This window comes from Venustampulla echinocandica (assembly GCF_003357145.1).
Source record: "Venustampulla echinocandica strain BP 5553 chromosome Unknown scaffold_13, whole genome shotgun sequence".
NCBI classification, from domain to species: Eukaryota; Fungi; Ascomycota; class Leotiomycetes; order Helotiales; family Pleuroascaceae; genus Venustampulla; species Venustampulla echinocandica.
Window position 1 is genome coordinate 293,120 of NW_022474218.1, and position 17,734 is coordinate 310,853.

Consider the following 17,734-nt stretch of genomic DNA (forward strand, 5'->3'; position numbering starts at 1 on the left):
GCGAGCTCTGCCCGAGCCCAAATGTTCGGCCCGCAACATACCAGGTAATATCGTTTTTATTATTTATATTCCCCGGTGGTTTAGTCGCAGTCATCTTCCTTTCGAACGACCAGAAGGCTGACGATGCAGTGAGATTTGGATTGTCATTGATATTTGGCGGGTGATCAGAACTCGGGACTAGGCATCCAGACTTACAGGTAGTCCAGGGACCTTAGGTATTCACGTGTGGTACCTAGGTAGGCTAAGTTTCTTACGATGTGCGGAGCGTTGTAATCATGTCTCGTACTCTTTAAAGCAAAGCAAAGGTTCGTAATCTTAGCTGGACAAGGAATTGACGCCATCGATATACTCGAGTAGTGGACGCACCTCCTTGATATCCGTTCAGGCTACGGAGCCTAAAGTGTTCAATTCTGGGTTGGTTTCCTTCTTTTCACCACCACCAAGGGGCCATTAGCAGCAACCTCGGAGACCATCAAGAACAACCTTCTTATCTCCGAACGAGCGCATCTGTACAGTTATTAGACAGCATGGTCCTTGTCTTGCTACGTTTTCTGCGCCCTTTGCGTTCATGAGGTGGGCCCTAGTCAAGAAGAATCGAGGCAGCGATAATTCTGCAGCGATCGCTTCTCTCAACGTCCCGCAATTGGATCAGGGGACAAACTGTGTAAGCGCCTGAATTGATGAAGAAGGTGCAATGGAACTGTTCAGATATACCTATTGGATGGTTTTCGAGTTCGTCGTCCCGACAGTTCGGTTCACCCTCGAGTAGAGACGAATGACCTGCCTAATAAATGTTGTAGGTTGATGCCCTGCATGTTGGTGGCGAGCCATGGCAGGGACGTGAGAGGGTATATATCTCGGTCAATAATCAATTGTACTTTCTCAATATGCGATCCCTTTTTGCTCCTACTAAATGCCTAGTACAAACTTGCTTGAAAATTGTCGAGGTACCAAAAGAAGATCACCCTAGTGGGTGAATTGTTCACTGCCATTGAGCAGAAACGATACATCGATGCCAACATACGATATCATATCTTCCGCGGAAGCGCAGCAGCTTGTCCAACGGATCGCACGTGGTTATGGATGGATCAGCCAGAGAGCGCGTGATGCGAGCGATCAGGAAGCTCTTGAAGCGATAGATATGCTTCAAGACAGCCTTGGGATTGCAGTCAGAACGTATGTCCCCTATGAAATGAAAAGTCTGTTAGTAATTATTGACAATGTCATAGACTAGCAACGAACCTCTACAAAAGCCACGCTCGATTCGTTTTCGAATTGATCCAAAATGCCGAAGACAACAATTATAGGAAGGCTACCTCCAGCGGTACTGCGCCCTATATCAAGTTCACGGTATATCCCAACAAGATAGTTATTGATTCTAATGAGGATGGATTTACCACCGAAAATGTCATAGCAATATGCAAGGTTGGACAGAGCACTAAGAAAAGAGATGGTGCACAGCAGTATATTGGCGAAAAGGGCATCGGATTCAAGTCCGTCTTTATGGTCGCATCAAAAGTTCATATCCAGTCAGGCCCCTTTTCATTTTTCTTCGAACATCCACCAGGAGCGCGGGGGATGGGCATGGTAACTCCGGTGTGGGAACCTGCCGAGGTAGCTTTGCCAGGCCCTTTGACCCGTATGACATTAACTCTCCTCGATAAATTGGACTATCCGGAACTACTTTCACAATTCGATACTCTCCCTGACACATTTCTCCTCTTTTTGAACAAGCTTGGTGCAATCACGATTGACAAAATCGAATTCGCTGGAAAGAGTGCAGAGTCTACTACATTCTCATGTGCTCTAGACGAATCCTCCGGACAGGCGACTTTGAGCAAGGTCCACCGTAAGGGTTCCGAGCATCCACGGACGTCTTTGACGACCTATACCAGATTACGCGGAAACAACTGAAGGATTTGTCACCAGATGAACAGCGAAACTGTAACACTACAGAAGTAGTGCTTGCATTTCCCCTCGACGAATCCGAACCTATTATTGGTCCCCAAGAAGTTTATGCTTACCTTCCTCTTGGGGACTTTGGGTTTTCTGTGAGTGAATCTGAACTTCATGTGTATACGAGACTAACTAGTTGTAGTTTCTTATTCAATCCGACTTCGTTACGCAGGCCAACCGGCAGGATGTGTTAGAAACCCGCCGTAACAAAGACATTCTCGACGGTATAGCTGAGGCGTTTCTGGAGGGTGTGTTTCAGTTTTGCAATCATCCTACCCTTCAGTATAAGTGGCCGCTATATATCCCACGGAAGATTCATAACCCTTTCTGGGCACGCCTTGAAAACAAGATCCACAAGCTCCTCAAGGAGCATGCAGTCTTACGTGGATGCAGCCATGGCCCACTTCGGCCCATCAGTCAGTTGAAGAAAATCGGGGACGGATTTAAAGATGAATTCGGCAATGCTCTTGTTGCTGATTTGGACGAGGAAATGTATCTTGCATGGGAATACGAAGGGCAAGACATAGAGGCTCTCGATAGCCTGGGTCTAGATACTATTGACTTTGAGTCTGTAATGGCACGTTTCAGACACGATTTGAAGCAACCAAGTCCCAGGTCCAGATTCAAATCTCCAGGAACCACTGATGACTGGCATACGAGGACCGCAGAGCTTTTACTGCAACCTTTTAAGGAGAAATGGAAATCTCCGACACTGGATAAAGTCCGAGGACTAGCATGTATCCCACTGCAAGATGGGAAGTGGACAGCAATCACCGAGGGCGCCGTATTCTTTTCTCGCACTAATGGGATACTCATCCCGATCGATCTTGGATTAAGAATTGTCGACGAAGGGTCTATCGCGAACCCGACAAGGAAGAAGCTTTTTGTTACCCTTGGTGTTAGGCCTGCCTCGGTTCAAGACGTCAGAGCACTCATTCTGGCACGCTATAAGCAAGAAAGATCGTCTATCAGCTTCGAAACATCTTTGAAAGATCTCCATTTTCTTTATTCCACCCATCCTACCGGCCTAACAGTTAAGCTTCGCGAATCGACTTCACTATGGGTATTTAATCATCGGGGTCATCCAATTCACGATGAGGAAGACCTGTATTTCAAAAGTGATGAGGAACATAGTTTCCAGGAGCTGATGGGTAAGGCCCTGGAGGTAGCGCCATACAACAGTGGCCTGGTTGGCTCCTTCATCCATCCGGAGTATTGCAGGCGAATGGAGCTTCTTCCTGTAAAACCTGGTGGATCCCACCCCGCATTCAAGGCCTGGTTACAAGAATCCGTTGGTATATTAAACCATCCACGGCTTGTAGACCCTAAAGATCCCGCGGAACTGTCACCTATTTTCCGGTATATTATCGAAGCACGTCCGGAGAAGTTGTTGGGGACATTGAAGCCACATTGGACTTCCTACGCAGCTGTGATGAGTACTGACTTGGCATCGAAAATTTCTAAAGCTTTGGTTCCTAGCACGAACATTGGCTCAATACCATTAAAAGAAACTTTCCTACCGTCGGAGACGCTTACAGTCAGATGTGGCGAGTTTCTCGACCTACAGAAATTCCCTTTCTTGAAGCTGGAAAATGAACCGGATATTGAAGGATGGAATTTTCTGAGTGCTTTTCACGTGGGGATCGAGGATAACCTTGATTTCTATTTGAAGATACTGTATTACTGCAAGTTATCGAAAGGCCCATTTCGATATGATATATATGAAGCCATTCAATTGAAGGCCGGGGGCTCGAAAGAGGCCAAAAGAAGGGTTGAGTATGAATTGTCTTTCCTTTATCCTCCCCCCTCTCCCTGCATCTGTAATTCATCCGGGAAGCTTACTAGGCCTTACTTCAGGGAATTTGTCTGGGTCAACTACCTCATACTAGCACCGTCCTATGGGACAAGGCCACCCTCTTGGACTTATCCGGGAAATTGCTTTTGGGATGCACCGGACTATCTAACAACAAGATGCGCTTTACTCCCTGCCTTGTCACATTTTAAAACCCCTTTCATCGCCTATTTCTTTCAATTCACTCTCGGAGTTAGAAACGTTTCTTGGGACGATTTGACTCGCGAGCTCAGAGCGATTAAAGCAAAAACTAAGCCAGACATAAATGTTGTCCAGGATATCTACCTTCGCCTCCAGAGAATGTCAGCGGATCTAGAGTCAAAATACCTAGAATCACTCCTGTAAGAAATGAGGACCTTATTACTGACCGCGAAGGCTCTACTGACTTGTCGAATTCTAGGACTTCTTTCGAAAAAGATGCGCTGATCTACGATATGCTGAGCCAAAACTGGACTGCTCCATCAGCGTGTCTGTGGTCAAAAGACGCTCAGGTACCAGGGAAGAGTACAATCAGTGGCCAGTATGAAGATTTGAAGGACTTGTTTGTAGGAGTGCTTAAGATCAAAATCCCTAATTTGCGCTTGCTTATTAAGGAGCTAAAACGAGTCGCACAATCTTCGCCATCCATCAATGATATCAAGAGTCTTATTTGGCAAATCAATACATTCGATCCGATCATTAAAGACTTGGAAGACGTGCGCTGGTCTGAAATATTCCCTGTAAGGAAGGCAAATGGAAATCTTGAGCTGCAGACCTGGATGGCGGGATTCTCGATTATTGATCGTCAGCCCTGGGCTGATGCATTTGAAGACAAGGTGGACTTTCTCGATTTCAGTCTCAAAGAAGTTAGGATTTTGGAACCGTTTTTGTCAAGTATGGAGGGCATGGGATACTTGTCTAAGCATGTGAAGGAGAAGTCCTCTTTCCAAGGCATTCTTCCAGAGCCAAGTACAAAGAGGACTAGGCAGTTGCGACGACGTGCTTATGCGCTCTCCCGGTATGTACTTAACTTTTCCCCTTGAGAAGATCCTCGGCTTATATTTGCAGCTGTGCGACACACTTCGGCAGCCCTAGGGCCAAGAACGACTGTCAAGCCCTTTATCAATTACTTCTTAAAGCAAAAGTTTACGAAACAGATGGTATCATTGGGAGTCTTGAGCATACCCGTCTTGGCGACACCGTTATCGTCGAAGTTAGCAACACAAAGCTTCATGTCGAAGAAGGACTGGAGGGTTTGAACATATATGTTCCGAAAGATTCAAAGGATCAAGAGATCTGTTATCTTCGGCTACTTCCCACGAAGCTATTCAACGAGACCATGATGGCAGAAGTCGATAGCAACTCTACATTGGCGTTTGATTCAAATGCTGTTTCGATAATTACGGCAATTTTTGCGTCTAGCGACGAGGTCATCGACTTGGTACTAGAGGAGGCTGGTATTGTCCCAGTACCATATCCTGATCAGTATGAGGATGAGCTCCAGCAATCACCTCGAGACAAGGTCTTGCTTAGCTTAGGTATTTATCGTAACGCGGAACGTGAAACCGCATCGGTTGGATCAGGAACGCAGTCGGGAATGGCAATGGCAACCCCCGGGGCTAGTACCCCGTCCGCCAGAAGCCCCAGCCTCTCTATCACTGCGGCTTCTACGTACCGAGCAATCCATCGACCAAGTGTTCCATCACAGCCGATTCAGCTCCGCAACAGCCCCCTAAGACCTAGGCCCGTGCGCGTTCTTCCAGACAGTATACGGCGCCAAATCACATCTGAAAGTAGTCAAGTGGAGTATCGACGACTACTTGACAACATCATCACTACAGCAAGGAATAAAGAGGAGCGTTTCCATCCAAGGGAGCTTTCAATCTTGACGAACTCTTGAACGCTCTTCCGGTGGAGGCCGCAAGAGAAGTGAACCCTTACGACCTACCTTTCGGAGTCAGGAATGAGAACCAGCTTGCTCATGATATGAAAATTGGAGCGGCGGGAGAGCTCTACGTATGTATATAAACCATGGAGTTTGGGCAGAGATCTGACATGTATAGGCCTTTGAGATTCTCTCCCGCCTCGAGACTTCTCTCCCTGGATTCGGTCGCCATAACTGGCAGAGCACAATCCGCAGGCATGTGACTGTCCACGAGAATTACCGGGACTTGGAGCCATGGCGAGGAGCGGAAACGGCGGATATTACATACGATGATACAAAAGGGGAATTCACACAGCTTCTGATCGCGAACGGTCACCTGGATGGGTCAATTTGGGCTCATGCGACGCCAAAGTACTTCCTCGAAGTGAAGACGACAACAAAAGAATGTGCCACCCGGTTCTTTTTGAGCAAGGGTCAATATCAAAGAGTACGTTTGCGGTCTGTAAATTAGACTCCTTCGCGGCTGACGAAATTTAGATGCAACGACTAAAATTGGGCCTTCGAGCATCAGCTGAAGTCTATATAATCCTTCGAGTTTTCAATCTCGATGGTAATAAAATTGATATGCGACTTTATGTTGATCCGGCCGGAATGGAAGAAAGAGGTGAATTGCAATTCACGTCGGAGTCTTACTCTGTGCTGCCTCCGTCTCGCGACGGGCATTGATAAGAGAAGTGCTGGGAGCACTATGTTTGCTCATATTGAGAGACTATTGTCATGTCAAGCTTATGGAATGAACAGCTGGCTCGTGTGTGCCCTGCCTAACCTGGCGGGCGCTAAACCTCGGGAGCATCACCACTCCTGAGATAATAAATAGAAACATTTGGTTGACAACAATCGTATGTTTCCCAACTCTAATTAAACATTCATACGCAAAAGCCACAGCTGTAATCAAATATTTACATCCAACTGTAAGAGCATGCGCCATTACTCTCTATACACCTACCTGCTTACCTAGGCCAAAGATATAAGTGAATCATCGGGGCTTTGGACTGTGCTATGTAGTTATAAAGAAAATGTATAGAATTATTCTATAAATTATTTAGATTACAACTTTACACAAAAAAAATTCTATATCTTTGTAAATGTAGATTCCGATCACGTTGATACGTTATAAAGCTATAAGGTACTGAAAGTGCTGCAATTTTGTTGTATTTCGCAAAGTGTACAGTGTTTTGTACGGAGAGCAAAGTAATAACACAAGCTCGTACTTAAAACAATAACAATCAACACTAATAAAACACACACATCGCAATCAGAGCCAAATAGAAACATTCACGCCGCATCTCCCCTCCTCTGTCCAGTAGCCCAATCAATCTCCTCCCTCGTTTCCGCCATCAGCTCGTACGCCGGCTTTCCCGCCCAGGTCCAGAACCCACGCTCTCTCACCACTTTCTCTTCCTCCTCCTTCCTCAACACCTCCAAGTCTTCCTTGATGGCAGCAATCAGCTTATCAACCAGCTCCTTCCTCGTTCTATATTTAATTGCTGAAGGGGCCACTTCGACACCAAGCCGCTGTAAGATCAAGGGGTCGACACGGTCGTAGATGTCCACCTTGCTCCTGGTAGTCGGAGCGACATATTTGCGGGAGCTACCGTTTCGCTTTGCCTGAAGTCGGAGCTTCGCCGCTTTTCTTTGCCTTGGGGTATTCAGCTTGGCGGGATTGGGACTTGGAGCTTTTGGCGTTTGTGCATCCGCTTCATCATCCTCGTCTTCAGAGTCTGCATCTCCATCTTGCATTATCTCCGCCTGTTCCCCATTTTCTGCCGCATTAATTACATTGTCGGCATTGTGAGCACCCTCCCAACCACTCTTGGTCTCAAGCACTGCTCCATGAATAGCCCGACTGATGAAATCCAAGTCCACCATTGGGAAAGACTCGACTTTCAGCCGATCTGCTTTTGTTCCGTTTCCCAACTTCTTCCTTTGTCTTTTTGTGACTCGTGGTGGAGAGTTTGAATCCGTGCCACTCGGGGTAGATGTTCGTCGCGCAGAGTCGTCAGATATAGCGGAAGCGAGCTTGTCCAAGTGATTTATCTTCCTTGTCAGCTGGAGGATTTCCTTGTGCCTAGCGTGATGCATCTCATCCACTACACGGCAACTGGGAAGATATTAGTGCTTGGGGCCATTGAGAGAGCTTATAGTTATCGTTGTATGGTACGTACGTGAAGCATTCATGCGCTCTACCTAGAACCAATATATTAGCCAAAAGATAGAAATCAACAAGACAGTCAATTTTCTCCAAAACTTACCAACAAAATGTAAGGTTGGGTGGTATTTGCGGCAAGGTTCCACATGCTTCCCGAGACACCGCATTTTCGCCCGTGAATCTAAAAAATAGTCAGCCGTGGGGAATTTCGCTGTATACTCAACCGGGGTAATTACGGTTCAGAGGTATAGCACAAACTCCGCAATGATGCTCTGCAATAGTAAGCATAACGAAAGACCGGGAAAGCTATTGGGTATTACGGACCAAGATTCTGACCACCTTCCCACCTGTACAGGGTATTATTTCTGAAAGGCCGTATGACCTTTTCTGGAGTATCCATGTTGATTTCGAGGTCGATCTTGTGGACCATATCGGAATCGGTTTCGAAGTGAGGTAAGTTAGAAGCATGAGCAAGTTTCGAAGACAGCACAGTTGTAAAGAAATGGTCGAGGTATCCGTATTGGTTGAAAGAACGTTCCTCGGCAGATCTGGAAACGTAGAAGAGAAAGAAAACGTGCCTGGACAGATCTGAAAGAGTAGAGGCACCTGTGAAGCTAGAACAAGGTAGTGGACAGTATGACATCTGTTGGTAGGAGGAAGTTCGTTGCGGTAGCAAGAAGCTATATGATAAACAACAATGTATCGTGCGTGAATAACACCACAGTCTTGGTGCTTTCTGCCTAGCTTATCTGTATTGAAATAGCAGAAACACGTATTAGTTGGGACGAACCTTTTACGTGTCAAGGCGAGGTGAAGGGGGCGGTGTGATGAGGAGAATAGATCTGTTGGTTTGTTGACAAAGGGCGGTGGGTTGTTGACAAGGGAGTTGCCTCACGGCACCAACTGGTGGAGTGACTAGAATAATCTGTTATAACCCCTTTGTTATTGTAAAATAAGACGGCACGTGGATAAGGTAGGAACTTACCTCTTGTCTCACCATGGGACGATAAAGTGTGTCAAGGTGATGTGGCATCTTTGTTGATAAAGTGTCGAGGAGTTACTTCTTGTTGTATATGATAGAGGCATATGCTGTTGTCCAAGGGGTCTTGTAAACAGCCCCCTATTTAAGCGACGGGGCCCCTATTGCGCACCTTGGGGACTTCCCCTAATGCAAGGGACGCAGACCGTTCGAGACAGGGCGATATGTACACTCATGGGCAACCTAAGGCAACATCAGCTGAAGCTCCTCAGCTTTGATTGGGTAGGAATGCTCTTACCTAACTGAACGAAATATCACCTCCGGAACGTTTGTGCACGACAGAAACCTATTAGTCATACGAAACACTCCCATTGCAGACTTACAAATAATGTCAAGCGTATTAAATCCACCCCGAAACCATCCAAACCAATTAACACGCATATTAACAACCCTTAAAGCCCAAAAACGTACCCAAAACCCACAAGTCCCTTGCCCCAGGGCTGTCCATCCAATTTCTAGTACATAGAGAAGTTAAATTCTCCTTATGTCAATCCCTTTATCTGGTGTTGATGGCCTAGGGTGTCTGAAGACTGACTTGTTGAAAACCAGTCCGTTGAAAAAAGTGTCACTGGAAATCGGGTTCTCGTTGGTGCGGAACAATTATATAACCTAAATATCACGCACAAGTCTTGCCCCCGCCCAAGCATAAGGATAATTACGCTGGTACCAATTGACACTTCCACTACTCAGTTTTTTATAATGATTTCGGAATAAAATGGCACTTACAAAGTCTTACGTCCAGCAATCCGCGGATGAGTAGCCCAAGAACCACCAAGGATAATATTATGTTTGCCGTCAAAGAAATCAGCTATCACCCCGTTAGAAAAACGCTCCACTATTATTGGCTGTGATCACATACCTGTGTAAGCTGGATAAAGTGGCATAGGCTCAAACCCTTCGTGCTTCTCAAGCACCGAACTTGTCCATTCCCAAGCACCGCCCATATCTGACCGACCTGAAAGTCGGTTGCCATTTGCGGTAACGGCAACAGGATGCCAATGCGTAAAACCTACATTGCACCCCTCGAGACTGGTGAAAAGCTCTTGCGAGCTCCCACCGCTTTCGGAAGTACGTGATGGGGGCGTTTCTTCGACTCCGTCGTTGACTAGATGTCTGCAAGGAATTAAAAATTGAAAACTGGAATGTTGAACTGGCGTATACATACCCATTTACTGCAGGAACAGTTTTACTGAGCTGGTGTTCTGCTTCCTTGAGTCTCAGCCCATCAACATGGCTGTAGATACAACGCGCCTCCTCAGCTGTCGGAATCCTTCCCCCCATCCAGGCCGCACAGCCTGCAAGTTCATCATAAGAAGCAATCACAGGCCAATCTAAAGCATGCTCTAGTGGAACTAGACCATAGACTGTTCTTACCGACTTTTCATTTAGGAGTGCTTTTGTTAGGGGAGTTGATGCATTGTTATTGACGTTCACGCCGTTGGTATATCCATTCGAGTAGCCGTTGGTATAACCGTTTGTATAATCAGCGCTTGTTTTGTTCTCGGCCCACGAGGCTGGAACCTTTGGATTGTGTGTTTCCTCGAGGTAACGAGCATACTAATTACGATTAACAAAGCTCTATGCACAGTCATCAGTCAACTTACTTCTTCGTTTGTGACTGGCCGAGCCTTGGCCTGGAAGGCTGGTACGACAACATCCCGCGGTGGCTTCTCATTATCCCTGTTCGTTCTCTCTATTAGTCATGTCTCTAATGAGGAAGTGGATGAATTCACCATCCAAAATGGTGGTCCCCGCCTGAATTGTCTTCTGGGTCCTCGAGGCCAATGGTAATTCCCCGCTCTGGGATGTCGAACCACTCATTCGGTACTCGAGCAGCCTCCGCTAGCTTCGCATCCCTCTCCCAATCGGGCGTATGCAGAGTGGGTGGTCGTGTTTTATCGCTATGCAAGAGCATATAAAGAAGCGTTTCCAGATGCATTACCTCATGCTCAAACCCTATCCACAGAGCTCGACCAACATCGCGGGGGAAATCTCCTGACCCATAAAGCTTATTTACTTTCTCGCGCACCGCCGTCTGATACCCAAGAATCTCATCTACAGGTGGCCACTCATCGGGAATTTCTGAGTGGGAATGACAGTGATCTGGATTATCCACATCCGGATCGATTCCCCTCTCAAATATTTTGGGGTAGTCAGATGGTTCACAAGGAGGCTCCTCGGTGACCTTGTTGAGTTGAATATCCAAGAACGTTGGGATGTGGCCCAGATAGAAAATGCAAGCATTTCTCAGCTTGATAGGCTTCTCTAGCAACTCTTCATCGGAGATCATCTGCTGGGTAACTACATCCCAGACTTGCCAAAGCCCTTTCCAATCCTCTAGCGTTGGAATGGCTGATGCCGCATAGACGGCCGGGTCGGTGTTAAATGCCGCCATTTGCTCCTTAGCTAGCAGATGGACACCTAGGAGGAGAAGAGATCAGTAATAGATTCAGGTACAATTTTGCAGTAAATTCAAGATTTAGTAGACAATGGGCAAAAATATATAAATCATGATGGTTAGTCTCCGCTTGGTTACATTCTAATAGATAACTTCCCAACTATGATCGCAAATGTTGGCCCGTGCGACATACAGTGAGACAACGCCTGCATTCGTGGGGACCCCCACAACCAGGGTAAGCTGATCATGAGATCAGCATCCCCGTCATCATGATGGGATGAGCAGGAGCCTCACAATGTGCCACAGGATTGCGTGCTGGGGGAACACGAAAAAGAAATATAATTCAAGGGCATGGCATAGAGGTACTTACTATAAGCATCAGAGGTGGCTGACCATCGATCAACCTCTTGAAGCCTGGAGCCTTTCCAAAGCTGAATGGTTTCCTGGGGGCTGTATTTCAAGCTTTGTTCGACTTGGATTCGCTCTCCAGCTTTGATAACGATGTCCTTGTATTGGACATTGCGATTAGGAGAATAGAAGGCTTGGTGGCGGCCTCCCTGGTGGTCATAAACGTATTCCCCGATCACCTTCCAGTCTTCTAGGCGGAAAACTTCCTCTCCCAGTATTTCATTTGCCTGGAGCAGCCCATTGAGAACAAACCTACAAACGTGTCAGCATGAAAGGCGGAGTAAAGTTGAAATTACTATATGTAAGAGGAATCTATTCCATACTCATGAGTTAATCCTTCACGATCTGGGGTGCATCGTTAGCTATAAATAAGTTATAGGGTCTCCTAGCTGGGCTTACCATTGTAAGCATCGCTACACTGTTGATAAGTAGATGTACCAAAAAGAATTTCTAGAGAGACTTACTAAACCTTTGCAGGGTTGTCGGTTGCATCCAATCCAATCAGGAGGGAGTCAAATTGCCCCAATGTCTCTGTGAAACGTCCTAGGAATGCCGCGGCCTCATTACGATGGAAGTTACCTTAGAATACGTTAGCAGAGTGATATTAAGAGTCGTCCAGGTTACTGACCAATACTGGATCCTAGAGACATAACACACTTTGTCCTCGACGCATTTTCTGGCGTTTTCAGCCAGTCGAGGCCATCATCATATGTGCCATGAAGGCCATGGCATTTGACACATTTGAAATTGGGAACTTGTTCCAACGTCCGTTTCAGCTCTTTCACCGAAAGATCCAACGCATAATAATCGATGTTTTTGGCTGCAGCTTCTAATGCTCGTAATAGGATACTTACTTTCCGCAAGTTACTAATTTGCGTCAGTCACATATCATCGAACAAAATCCGCTGACAGTCACCAACCCACTACCAAGCTCAATAACCATGGAGCCTGATGGTATGGCCTTTGCAATGCTGTCGGCAGAGCGCTGTAGAACATCGATTTCCGCGTTGGTGAGGTAGTATTCCTCTAAGTAGGTGATCTGAAGTTGAAGTTAATACGACATACTTCCTTATATCAAAAACAAAGGTAATTGGAATATGAGACCCCAAAATATCCAGACTGAGTGAGCGATGCAAGAAATTCGAGAGGAACAGTTTCAACAAATTTCAGATGATTTAAACAGGTTACGCCACCGGGCAATTATAACCTCCTTTCGAGGTCTCACAGACCAACCTCAGCTAACTAGGGAAAGGAAGAACATTGCAGAGCAGAATGCGAGAGCTCCAGACACATTCATATAAACAACCCAGAATTTCGAGTGAAGAAGATATCTTGAAGGTTGTTCCTCAGAAAGAGTTTCAAAACCTCACTCGCGATAAATATGGTGGGGCTTCATATACTAAGAATGTGCTAGCCTGACTTACCTTCTCGAACAACTGTAGACCTCGTTCATCGTAGAGTAGTAGTGTTGGCAATGTCTTTGGGCCATTTTCAGGCCTTAATGAACCCAGAATCTCGTCCTTCAAATTGACCACGGCGGCATCGTGACGTATATCAATTATGTCGATCCCGGAAACGGGGTCGGCTTTAAGGTCGGTTCGAGTTTCCAAGCTTTCCAACGTCTGAAATTCCTTGTTTCCGAGAGGATATTCAACGGCAGAATTAGAGGCGGTTTGAATCGTCATATTGAAGTGCCGAGGAGAATTATGATGTCTCAAAAATGGGAATGATGAAGCTTCTGACGCGGGATTATATATGGAGGGGTCTCTGATGTAAAGATGTAAAGGGAAGAGCGCTAATTAATATCGCGCCGGGATGGACTTGGTTTCCAACACCGAACGATTTGAAATGCGGACAAAGGGCCATTTCGACGTTTGGACTATTACAGCTAGTGGGGAGGCGACAGGAACGGCGCATTGAGAAACCATGGGATGGGGTCAGAATTGTACCTGACATGGACAATGGTATTGGAGAGCTTCTCTGTAAAAGCCCCGCAGTCAGCATACTTCGTATAGCGCCCTGCCGGCAACAACTGGTGTAGTCCGTACTTCTCCGTCTGATACTTGGATCTCCCAGCGGGGTATTGCCTAGCCTCGGATGGCCTTGCAAAGATACAGAGAGCCCCCACGCCCACGCCGCCCAGACGTGACCTCATCATTAATTACTTAATGAGCCAGTCTATGACCCCGTCAAATGAAATCATGAAGCGGGTGTTGGTGTAAATGAAACCCGGCGGAGACCCGGGTAAGCAGGCGGTGGCCTAGTGGGTGCTAGTGACAAAGTTGATTCCATTCTCCGAGTGTACCACGCGGATGGTGGGCTGGTGATTGGAATCATGCTCGTGAGCTCTGTATCAATTGCCAGGACAGGCAACCCGTGTGGGGATGTTCGCGGTCTTTGAAACCCTGTTAGCACAGTAGATATCCATGTTCAGGTGGAGGTTGTTACGGGTCCCCAATCAGGAATATGAACAATGACTCTTGTGTCTTGAGACATCTATTAGTGTTGGTGACAAATGCAAGTAAGTGTCTTGTTGGCCACAAGATGAGGTTAAGATCGATATCCGGTGTAATGTAGTGCGGCATTACTGCGTAGAGTAGTAGTGGCCATCAGATCGGAGGGACTCACAACCACGCCCTGTGGATTACTGCTGGTGCATGGCTTACTGAGCTAATGCACCCCCATTTCCCCAAATGAGCTATTTGCAGCACTTGCCTTCGATTGCATCGCAGGCCACGAAGATATAGGCATTGAAGCCTAAGATGCTGAGTTTGGAGCGATGTTAGGCTTGTGTTGACAAATTCTCTTTTGTCAGCTCAGCACAGCTTAACAGCGTGCTACTCCACGGATAACTGACTCGATACAAATCATATCAGTAATCCGGGTGCAGGAGTCCGGGTCTGGTGAGCTGTTAAACAAGGATGGTACACATCTGAATACAAGCAATTCGGCATAGCAAAGGGGGACGCGTAGCAGTGTGTAGGTCCTAGTATGGCCTACTTCAGTGGATTTGGGGTGCCAAAAATCGAACCAAATGCATGCACAACGTCTGAATAACTAGCAGAAAGACAAGCATTCCAATCAATGTACAAACAGTTCAAACAGTTCAAAGTTACGTGGTGCGAGTAAGTAATTATTGTGAGGAGCGCGCGCACCTTCCCATTCGAATCGTAAACACGGTAGTGTTATCGTAATATGTTATCAGCACGTGATGTCGAGCAAAGTGCCCGTCTCTGTGGAAACGGATGTTTTGGCGCAATGCAACGCGACTTCCATCACACGAATTGAACTTTAATAAGAAAACCTTAAACATCTCCAAGAACCCCTTCAGAAGCCGATGAGATAAGAATTCTCACAATGGCCTACAATCCTCGAATGAGTATGGCGCCCAATTCCCAACAACAAAATCGAGGGAAAAAAAAGGAGGACGACAGTGATGCCTTCATGCGCTTGGTAAGTGTATCTCAACACAATCTCAAGGATCTCTACTGATTAGTGTAGCCCGACAAAGAAATTGCAGGATGCATAAGTGACATTGGAGTTCCCTTCACAGTCGCAGATCTGCAGAAGCCAAATCCACTCCAGATCCAGATGATCTTCGAACGGTTCGTTGAAGTCCTCATGAGCACAAGTCGCGAGACTGTTGATCCAGCAATGCGCGCGGCGGCCGAAGATATATGCGGAGAATTCATGGATGTCATTCCGGCAGAAACACGAAACCTCATGGGATTTTACGTCAGCTTGCGCAAGTTATTACTAGAGTGCGGGATTTTGGATTTCTCGTTCCAGGACTTATTCAAACCGACCCACGATCGCCTGGCTAAGATCTTTTCCTACATCATCAACTTTGTGCGGTTCAGGGAGGGCCAGACAGCTATCATTGACGAGCATCTTAATAAGGTAGAGACGACAAAGGTCAGAATAGAGACATTGTATATGGAGAACCAGGATATGGAGGCCCGCTTCGACGAGATGCAGAGGAACCGCAAAGCTATGGAGGCACATATTGCAGATAAAGTTAAACGGAACGAGGAACTGAAAAATCGACTTCTAGAATTGAAAAGGAGCCAGGAGAAGGTGGCCCAGCGCTTCGAGAATGCTAAAGCGAAGAAGGGGGAGATAACTGGGATCCTAGAGGATAAGACCGCAACAACTATTTCCCTGCGACAGGAGAGTGCAAAACTACGGCCATATGTACTCCAATCGCCAGCCGCCCTACAAGCATCTTTGACGGAGTTGAGCAATGCGCTGAATGCAGAGAAGACGCAAATTGATACCCTCGACCGTCGTGCCCGCGCCTTGCAGACATCTACAGATACCTTCCAAGTGGTCTCTGTTGATGTTGCGTCCTGCATAAAACTTCTGGAAGAGATCTCTATCGAACTAGAAAAGGAGTCGGAGGAAAATATCCGAATCGCAAGGCAACGAGACGCATTAGGGGAGCGAGGAAATAACGTCCGGGAAGTGGAGAGGACCGAAGGATTACTGCAACGACAGTTATCAAAATGGTTAGAGCGTACTGAAAAGCTGAGGGAGGGTAGTAGGGAGAAGGCTATGAGTGCAAAGGAGAGGACGGAGGAGTTGCGTGCCGTGCATAGAAAGCTCACCGAGGAGAGGGCTGAGAAGGGACGGGAGATGGAGAGGAGGAGAGTGAGGATAGAACAAACAGAGAAAAAGGTATGTTGCGTGTATTTTCCCCGTCTGCTCATACTAACATTGGTTCTAGATGGCGGACTTGAAGGAGAATATCGAGAATGAGACCCATAGTGCTCATGATGAGTTCTTGAAGATGGATTCGCACATCAAGCTCTACATCACAGAGATGGAGCAATCGTTTTGAGCTACTTGTATTCATATGGATTACGGAGTGTGGTGTGGGACGATAATTGGGTTGGCTGGAATGGCGCATGGGTATACCTGTTGATTTAGAATGAATGATAATGACCCCCTTTTCAAGACAAGCTTGCGAGTCTATATGACCCAATCTCCTCGGCCAAATTTAAACCATCTTCCCAAAATCCTGCCTACCTCGATTGTCCTCCCACTCCACCCCGCATCGTCAACATCCAGCCCTGCTCGTCTGACACTCCCATTCAAAATCGGGACTTTCTGCTCCCATACCTTGGATAACTTCCTCCATTTATCCCCTTCCTCTACCTCGTCAACCTGCACATCTTCCTCCTCGATCTCCCTCTCCTCGATCAACACAATCTTCACGCTGCTCCTTGATCCAACCTCAACCAACGCCGCAAGACTATTTCCCAACCCTTGTGCACTCCACTCACTCGTGTCATGATGTAGCTCCACTAGACCGTACACAACAAGTAGTGGTATTCCCCTCCCGCCTGTTTTCGAGATATTCTCTGGCGGTAGCCGCACTGCCTGGTGTGGAAATGTAACCAAGTAGGCTCGGAGATGCGAGAGCGTGGGTATAAAGACAAGATTGATATGCCTGGAAGTTGCGATTTGGTGTAGAGTTGGGATGAGGAGCGGATGACGCGGCTGGGTCTCTGAGGGAGAATATAGGTCTTCATCGCCTGTCGGAATGGACGACTCTCGAGAAGGGAAAGGATGGGACGCTGGGATGGCGTTGAGGAGAGAGGAGAGGAAGCTGGCCCGAGACTTGCATATTATGATGGTCGTGGGATATGTTTGGTCTTGGTAGGCTAGGATGTATGTGAGCAACTCAGATGGGAGGGCTGGAAGGAGAGCAAGAGGAGCTGGAGCCATTATCTTAGGGAATGTAATGAAATCGAGAGCGGTGTGTTTTGAGATGTTCGACGGCGGGGTCGTTGAGGAAAGGGATGATTGTCGCGAGCTTTCGGCCGATGACCTTGGGGTTAGTGCTGAATGTTAATGTATATAAAACACCAAGAAATTAAGTGTCAGATGATTTTAGAGATATTGACCCTCTCTCAGTCAAAATCTGGAACCGGAACATAGAGATGTAGATGTAGATGTAGGTGACGACGGTTGGAATCATTGCGACATCGCTTATGAACATATCT

At 46.8% G+C, this 17,734-nt stretch overlaps 4 protein-coding genes across 4 annotated transcripts; 2 read left to right on the forward strand and 2 right to left on the reverse strand.

Moving 5' to 3' along the window:
• Positions 1 to 1,012: 1,012 nt before the first annotated feature.
• On the forward strand, positions 1,013 to 6,398 carry BP5553_10075 (Uncharacterized protein; the record flags this gene model as incomplete). Its single annotated transcript, XM_032018698.1, has 9 exons — positions 1,013 to 1,176; positions 1,230 to 1,849; positions 1,930 to 2,051; positions 2,099 to 4,149; positions 4,209 to 4,805; positions 4,856 to 5,593; positions 5,641 to 5,803; positions 5,851 to 6,159; positions 6,210 to 6,398. 9 exons carry the CDS (start codon positions 1,013 to 1,015, stop codon positions 6,396 to 6,398), a joined length of 4,953 nt encoding a protein of 1,650 aa, XP_031865106.1.
• A 609-nt stretch (positions 6,399 to 7,007) lies between these two features.
• On the reverse strand, positions 7,008 to 13,411 carry BP5553_10076 (uncharacterized protein; the record flags this gene model as incomplete). The annotated part of the gene is made up of 17 exons (XM_032018699.1): positions 7,008 to 7,833; positions 7,898 to 7,919; positions 7,985 to 8,062; positions 8,118 to 8,153; positions 8,206 to 8,495; positions 9,647 to 9,728; positions 9,780 to 10,033; positions 10,086 to 10,477; positions 10,525 to 10,600; positions 10,654 to 11,341; positions 11,689 to 11,978; positions 12,050 to 12,071; positions 12,126 to 12,139; positions 12,191 to 12,305; positions 12,355 to 12,593; positions 12,647 to 12,765; positions 13,151 to 13,411. 17 exons carry the CDS (start codon positions 13,409 to 13,411, stop codon positions 7,008 to 7,010), a joined length of 3,804 nt encoding a protein of 1,267 aa, XP_031865107.1.
• Positions 13,412 to 15,083: 1,672 nt separating this feature from the next.
• BP5553_10077 (uncharacterized protein) lies at positions 15,084 to 16,566 on the forward strand (the record flags this gene model as incomplete). The annotated part of the gene is made up of 3 exons (XM_032018700.1): positions 15,084 to 15,179; positions 15,228 to 16,403; positions 16,453 to 16,566. 3 exons carry the CDS (start codon positions 15,084 to 15,086, stop codon positions 16,564 to 16,566), a joined length of 1,386 nt encoding a protein of 461 aa, XP_031865108.1.
• Positions 16,567 to 16,697: 131 nt separating this feature from the next.
• Positions 16,698 to 17,456, reverse strand: BP5553_10078 (Uncharacterized protein; the record flags this gene model as incomplete). Its single annotated transcript, XM_032018701.1, has 1 exon — positions 16,698 to 17,456. One exon carries the CDS (start codon positions 17,454 to 17,456, stop codon positions 16,698 to 16,700), a length of 759 nt encoding a protein of 252 aa, XP_031865109.1.
• Positions 17,457 to 17,734: the final 278 nt, after the last annotated feature.